The sequence below is a fragment of the Leucoraja erinacea genome, chromosome 8 (genome assembly GCF_028641065.1).
Source record: "Leucoraja erinacea ecotype New England chromosome 8, Leri_hhj_1, whole genome shotgun sequence".
NCBI lineage: Eukaryota > Metazoa > Chordata > Chondrichthyes > Rajiformes > Rajidae > Leucoraja > Leucoraja erinaceus.
Genome location: NC_073384.1, coordinates 7,021,756 through 7,029,753, shown reverse-complemented (window position 1 = coordinate 7,029,753; position 7,998 = coordinate 7,021,756). Strand labels below are relative to the sequence as shown.

Below are 7,998 nucleotides of genomic sequence, written 5' to 3'. Positions count from 1 at the left end.
CACACCCACCCAGGACACTGAGATTTAATTGCAAATGTAAATTGAGGTGCTAGTAATTCATTGTAGAACCAACCTGGACGTATCGCTCGCTTAAAATCTAACTAAAGTTATGGAATTATTAACATATACTAGAACAAATGAGCAACATTCCACCTGATTTTTGTTCAGAATGGAGGGAGTTGGATAGTCATAGAGTCATACAGCGTGGAAACAGGCCCATCCACACTAGTCCCACCTGCCTGCGTTTGGCCCATAACCCTCTGAACCAACTTTCTCAGACATTTCAATAATGTAACACTTCTGAAATGATTTCAAGCCCCAGTTTAACTTCCAGTGAATGTAAGCCCAGTCGACTCATTCTTTAAGGCATCGGAGGACCTCAACATCATCATATGCAACTACAAAACAGTGCCGTTGCCCAGACCAAGGGCCTTTATGGTCATGTTAACGCTCTTTGACATCTTTAAAAACGTTGAACGTGAAGGGTAAAAGACAGTGTCAGAAACGTAGCTACGCTTGTGTACTGCCTCAGTGGAATTACTATTTTTACACTCTTGCGAGTATGATTGTGCCTTTGTCGAGACCCTTCTTCAGACGCTGAAAAGTCTCGACCCGAAACAGTAGGAAGGAACTGCAGATGCTGGTTTAAACTGAAGATAGACACAAAAAGCTGGAGTAACTCAGCGGGACAGGCAGCATCTCGACCGCAACGTCACCCATTCCTTCTCTCCAGAGATGCTGCCTGTCCCGCTGAGTTACTCCAGCGTTGTGTGTATAAGCCAGCTACTGAAGTGGAGAGAGCACTTTAAAATATCACCGGCATTAAGGTTAAAACCTCTAAAGATTAAATTATTTACTTTTCATTTTGGCTTGTAGAAAATAAAATTAAAGCACCAAATTAATTAAAAACATTAACTAGAGGTTGGTGTGGCAGGAATTATTGCAAAGTTTAAGAAACAGTTAAACAGGTACATGGATAGGACAGGCTTAGAGGGACATGGGCCAAATGTAGGCAGGTGGGACTAGTGTAGATGGGACATGTTGGTTGGTGTGTGTGAGGTGGGCCTGTTTCCACGCTGTATGAGTCTATGACTCTCAAGGGAAGCAATTAAAAAGAACTTACCTTTCCTTTGCCTCTTAATCCACTGCTCTGTAAGTCTTTACTGAAATCCTTATCATGGTCCCATGGTCGACTTTGGTCTAGATATGGATGCAATGGATAGATACGGATAGATATAAAATCTCTACAAGGCGACTCCATTTCATGGGGAGCACAGCGGTGCAACAAATCTACAGACTTGGAATGTCTGGGACTCTGCAGGCAAGTCTATAATTCATTGGCATTATAGAAACATAGACAATAGGTGCAGGAGTAGGCCATTCGGCCCTTCGAGCCTGCACCGCCATTCAATATGATCATGGCTAATCATCCAACTCAGTATCCTGTACCTGCCTTCTCTCCATACCCCCTGATCCCTTTCGCCACAAGGGCCACATCTAACTCCCTCTTAAATATAGTCAATGAACTGGCCTCAACTACCTTCTGCGGCAGAGAATTCCAGAGATTCACCACTCTCTGTGTGAAAAATGTTTTCCTCATCCGGATGTGTGTCAGGTCCAGACACACATTTACGAGGATGATGCCAAGACTAGACGGCATAAGCTGTAGGGAGAGGTTGGTCAGGCTAGGACTTTATTCCTTGGAGCGCAGGAGGATGAGGGATGATCTTATAGAGGTGTATAAGATAGTGATAAGAACAGACAGGGTAAATGCAGCCTTTTACCCAGAGTAGGAGAATCAAGAACCAGAGGACTTAGGTTCAAGATGAGGGGGAAAGATTTAATAGGAACTCGAGGATCAACTTTTTTATATGGAATAGGCTGCCAACGGAGGTGGTTGAGGCAGGTGCTATCACGTTTACGGAGCATTTGGACAGGACGTAGATAATAAAGGTTTGGAGGAATATGGGCCAAACGCAGGCAGGTGGGACGTGTAGATGGGGCATGTTGGTTGGCATGGGAAAGTTTGGGATGATGGCAGCATCTCTGAAGAAATGGAATAGGTGGTGTTTCGGGTCGGAACCCTCCATCAGGCAGTCTCAAATCGAAACGTCACCCATTCCATTTCACCGGAGATGCTGCCTGACCCAGCTGAGTTTCTCCAGAATTTTGCGTCTATCTTGGGTGTCAACCAGGATCCTCAGTTCCTTCTTACACGAGTTTCAGAACTTCTTTGTTAAAGTACAACTGTGCTGAAATGCTGCAGTTATGCCCCTGTCCCACTTAGGCTATTTTTTTGGCGACTATAGGCGACTGGGGTGTCGCCTGTAGGGTCATGAGTCGTCTACTCAGTCGTCCAAAGAATCGTAGCGTCTTTCTGTTCGCTGCTGGATTTTGAAATGTTCAAAACTGTTCGGTGATGGTTGGCTTGATGCCAATGAGCGTAGCTTGACTTCTCCTGTCATAGGTTGTTGCCAGGTGACGTAGGTTGTCGCCAGGTACTGACTTTAGTGAAGTCCATTGGCGACCACCTACGTCAACCTACGACAGGTACCGGCGACTGAGTTGTCTTAAGTTGGCACCGACAGGGTCGTACCTTGTCATAGGTGTGGTCGCAGGTGGACGTCCTGATGGTTCGCCAGTTGTCGGTAGCTTGCCATCGACTAGGTGGTAGGTTGTTTTAACATAGTTGTGGACATTGTCATAGGGGGCCTAAATGGGACAGGCCCCATTATTGTTAGTATCATTGCAAATGCTGACCTGAACGAGTGGTGGCGCTATCGAGTGTGGCAGCCCCGCCAGCAGCTGTCTGTCCTTTCATCCTTTTTTGTGATTTTTAGTCTGTCTAAAAGTTTTGGAGGTCGTTTAGTCTTTTTTATGTGGAGGTGGAAGGGGGAAACCGTCTTCTCATTCTCTACCTGGTCGAGGATGCGTCTTTTCTCCGAGCCACATCTTCCCCCCCCCGCGGCCTACCAACTGGATTGGCACGGCAGCGTGGCCAGAGCTTCAGCAGCGGCGCAGCACTGAAGTACCATCGCAGATTGGGCGATGCCTTACCGGGGATCGCCATGTTGGAGCTCCGGAGTGTTGGGCCTGCCGACTTTAACACCGTGGAGCTGTGGTCTGCAGAGCAGCGAGCCACGGGCGGCGCTGACTTTAACATCGCGGAGACCTGGCATCCTTCGCCGAAGATCGCCAGTGTTGGAGCTCCGTCCAGCTCGGCCTGTGGACTTCGGAAGCCGCGGCCCCCGGTAGGAAGCGGCCGATTCGGATGCTCCGGGCCGCTGAGAGTGTTCTTCCGTTCTGACGCCGGAGTTTCATCATCCCGGCGAGAGGGCCTGAAACATCGGGCCGCCGTTACGGCGACTGCGGAGGCCTCAATAGGCCCCGACCACGGGTGAACAAGAGGAAGAGGACTGAACTATGTTGCCTTCCCTCACAGTGGGAAACGTTGATTCCGCCGTGGGGGATGTTTTATGTTAAATTCTATAGTATTGTGTTTATCGTGTTTGCGTGCTGCATGGTAACTCAAGTTTCACTGCACCAATTGGTGTCTGTGACAGTAAATGTAGCTTGAACTTTATTTAGCATTGGGCCATATGAATGATGAGTTATACCTGACATTATTTTAACCATTAATATTTCAGTCATTCTTTGCAAGCATTGGACTTCAAAATAAAGACATTTATTTTTAATAAATAACCAGCATCATTTATTTCATCTATAGGGACGCACATATTTATTTCACTCCACGCCGCACTATAGCTTACTAATTTCCCATCAAACTCTGCATGACTGTTAAAACATGCAATCACGCATCACAAACATCACATTTAGATTAATGAAATAAACATTCACTTACGAGTAGAAAGCAGCAAAAATATTTTAAAAAGTCATTAAATAACACGTGATTAAACAAAACTGTTACTTTATCAAATTGAACAGGTTCATTAGTGCCTCAGGTCAGAAACAAACTGTTTCAGTAATATTGTGAACAAGTCTATTCTGTTCTGCAACTCATTGCTTTTTTGTTTATAAAGTTCCTAACCCACCCCTCCCACATCAAGGGAAAAACAAAACCCCTCTCAATACTGTTTGCTATCACAACAGTCACTTCACCACAAAATACTGTTTTAGATCATCAGAAAAGAAATCCCAGTAAGGTACAAATCCAATCCAGAACACAGTGCACAGCCAGAATGGTAGAAAAGTGCTTACCAAAGAAGAGTCACAACTTTAGAGAAATACAAATCCCACACATTTCAATGAGCAAAATTCTCTCAACGAGTCCTAAGTGTGCCGTAATCTAATACAATGTCAGAGCCAGAGAACTTGATGTGAATGCCATCCCTGGCTCATGGGGAAAGGCAGACAAACTGACCTCCCAAGGAAAGTACGTTCAAGACGACAGCACTCAAAGCCAACAGAGCCACGTTATGGGAGATACTACTCACAACTGCCTGACTGTTTACGCATGGCACTGTAAATCCAAAAATAGGAAAATGGTAGCTCAGGCAGCTCCTAGAACAATAGATTTAGTAAATTACTTTATTTCGCTGTGTAAAATTTTTGTCCAGCCATCGATTTTAATATTCTTCATTCTTCATTTTCTGATGCTATCCTGAATTGCTTAAATTTCGTACGAACATTGTGCTAAGATTCTTAAATCCACTTCATTCAACGGTATCTATATTGCCTCATGAGAGGTACAATGCAGGAGGGTGGTCCGGCTAACTTGAGGAATGGATGTTTTAATAACTCCTGGGCAGATGCCCTTTGTAAAGGATCCCTTACTGACATCGAGTCCAAAAATCCCCGCAGTACCGATGAAGCCTAAAGGACATCAAGAGAAAAAACATTAAATAAGGGCTCTCAAAAACCTGAAATTCAGTAACATTTAACATGTAATAAAAGAATCAAAGACAATGCACGATTTAGTTTTAAATCATTAAATAATTAATTTCAATTTATTAAATAATAATGTAAAAATAAATCTTAATTATTCTATCATAAAATTAGAATAAAAATGTAAAGATAAATCTCACATTGATTCCTTGATTATTTTATTGCAATTAATAATTTAAAATAATTCTTACATCACCCTTAATTATTTTATATAATTACAATTAATAATATAATAACTCTTATATTATTTATTTAAGATAATAAATTATCACCCTTACATCACCCTTAATTATTTTATAATATATTTACAAAAAATACTTTAAAAATAAATCTCACATCATCCTTCATTATATAATTAGAATGAATAATTTAATAAATAGGGGCGGCATTGAGTCGCAACGGTAGAGTTGCTGCCTTACAGCGCGAGAGACCTGGGTTCGATCATGATGACTACGGGTGCTGTCTGTACGGAGTTTGTACGTTCTCCCCGTGACCTGTGTGGGTTTTCTCCGAGATCTTCGGTCTTCTTCCACACTCCAAAGACGTACAGGTTTGTAGGTCAATTGGCGATGTGTAATGTAAATTGTCCATATGTGTGTGTAGGATAGTGTTAATGTGCGGGGATCGCTGGTCCGTGCGGACCCGGTGAGGGCCTGTTTCCGTGCTGTATCTCTAAACTAAACAAAGGTAAACTATACTAAAATCTTGCATCACCATCTTTTTATTATATAATTGTATTAGTTCATGACAGTAGAGCTAATAGGACTTGATGTTTCAATCCCAGTAATAAGTCGGCACTCTTAATATTGGCAGTGGTGTTGGAGTGGTGAAAGGTAGGGTAGGTACGTCATCGGAGTCATCATGTGGGCACCCTCCTTCTTTGACGTTTCATTGATAAGCCCACAATGCCTCCAGAGAGCTGAACGGTGATACCTGGCGTCCCAGTTACATCCCCCTCAGTTCCATACTCTCCTGTCTTCATCTTGCTGCCCAATTGTTGTCTTTTCTTTTAATCCAAAGCCAATTGCTGCTTTTCTTCTGCTGAATTTGACAATGACTTGATTGCTTGTTAGAGGGAGCGACCCCTCACCCCCATTATCTTCAATAGATTGGTCGTAGATATAGCAACAAATCCCCTGCTTCCCACTTCTACAGGGAAAATCTTGGTCTTCCAGCCATTCTGGGCAGCTTCAGTTGCCAGTTCAGAGTACTTGGTCTTTTTCCTCTCATAAGCTTCTTCAACACCATCTTCCCATGGTCAGTTCCATAACGTATGCCAACTTGGCTGTTGCGGACCACAGGGCAATGTCTGGCCGGAGCGTTGTAGCCACAATGTCTGAGGGAAAGACGCTTTTTTTCCCCAAGTCCACATCCATTTTCCAATCCCGAGCAGATTGCAGAATACTTGCCTCCGTTGATGCTCTGGAGCTTGGCCTGCCGGTACAAATGTTTTGAAGTAGACATTTCATGCCGATGTTTGTGGGGAAGCATTTTTGCTCATTCGCCTCTGTTCCAGGATTGATGCCAGCTGTCTGAGATCTTGGTGTGCCACCAAGTGTAGCGCCCTTGGGCGAGGCATGATTATTCAGTCAAAAAAAAAAAATCTCTCGTCTATCCTCGCGCAGACAAGGCATAAAACTAAATGTATGAATCACATTTATGCATGGGAACAATATTACTTGCATGAAGGGTGTACAAATTCTGTGTTAGTGAAACAATGCAGAGCATGAAAGCATTACAGTTCAGCATTTGGAAACAGACAGAGACAGACGCACGTGCACACACCATGAAATTAAAGTACAAACAAGAACTTCAATGGAAAACAACCTATTTACAATCCGTTGAAAGATTAGATACTTTCCCCACAACCGCCTCAAAATGTTTGAGCAATTCACACTCCACCAAGTAATCAGTAATACAAAGGGAGACGGGTAAGGAATTACATGCAACTTCTCTCTGTTTCCAACTCATTTTAAACAATTTTCCCTCACTTGATACTTTACTTTAGAGATACAGCGCAGTAAATGGCCCTCTGGCCCACTGAATCCGCACCGACCAGCGATCACCTCCATACATTAGCACTATCCTACACACTTGGGACAATTTACAATTTTTAACTGAAGCCAATTAACCTACAAACCTGCACGTCTTTGGAGTGTGCGAGGAAACCAGGGCACCCGGAGGAAACCCACCCAAAAACGTACAAACTCCGCACAGACAGTACCCATAGTCAGGATAGAACCCGGGTCTCTGGCGCTGTAAGGCAACAACTCTACCACTGTGCCACCATACTTGTGTATTAGATTCATTACATGACTGTTAAAACTATTATGGATGACTGATATACCAAAGCCAACCATCAAAACAGATTAAAACTCTACAGGATCACACAGACAAATTACATTCAAGGAATAATCATCTTTGGTTTTCTACGGTTTCGTTAAAGGTAACGAAACTCCAACAAGTTGCATTTTGAAAGTAAAAGCAGGTCAATCAGCAATAGTAACCAAATTGTTGTAGGGAGTGCTGAGGAACTTATTTCCTGATCATATAGATTAAGATATGATATGGCATTTAAGAAACGTTTTGATAGGCACATGGATATGCAGGGAATGGAGGAATGTGGATTATGTGCAAGCAGCTAATAGTTGGTCTATTCATTGTTTTTATCAGAGTGTTTCTAATAGCCCTGTCCCACTGTACGAGTTCATTCCAAGAGCTCTCCCGAGTTTAAAAAAAAATCAAACTCGTGATAAGCATGGAGAATGAACATAGTGGGTATGTCGGAGCTCGGGAACGTCTCTTAGCGCGGACGGCAGGTACTCGGGAAGACTCGCTAATGGCAGGTAAGCACGGGAAGACTCGTGAAGATTTTTCAACATGTTGAAAAATGTCCACGAGAGCCCCGAGTACCGACGAGTGGCCATTACCGCAAATCTCTGAGTTCGAATCAGGGCAAACTCAGGAGAGCTCTTGGAATGAACTCGTACCGTGGGACAGGGGTTTTACTCTGCCATCTCAACAGAAACTGACCAAACTGACAGTTCAAATGCAACTTACTCACTGAGGCTCTTTTCTTTTCTCAGGAGGTTT

At 43.4% G+C, this 7,998-nt stretch overlaps 1 protein-coding gene across 4 annotated transcripts in view; it reads right to left on the bottom strand.

Moving 5' to 3' along the window:
- Nucleotides 1-3,032: 3,032 nt before the first annotated feature.
- The window catches only part of pak5 (p21 protein (Cdc42/Rac)-activated kinase 5), a 151,852-nt gene continuing 146,886 nt past the window's right edge, over nt 3,033-7,998 (bottom strand). For 3 of the 4 annotated variants that reach the window (XM_055638936.1, XM_055638937.1, XM_055638938.1), the window contains exon 10: nt 3,033-4,833. In XM_055638936.1, the coding sequence (XP_055494911.1) occupies nt 4,678-4,833 (156 nt within the window). In that variant the 3' untranslated portion in view covers nt 3,033-4,677. The remainder of the gene's footprint in view (nt 4,834-7,998) is intronic. The other variant, XM_055638939.1, reaches the window with a different exon arrangement.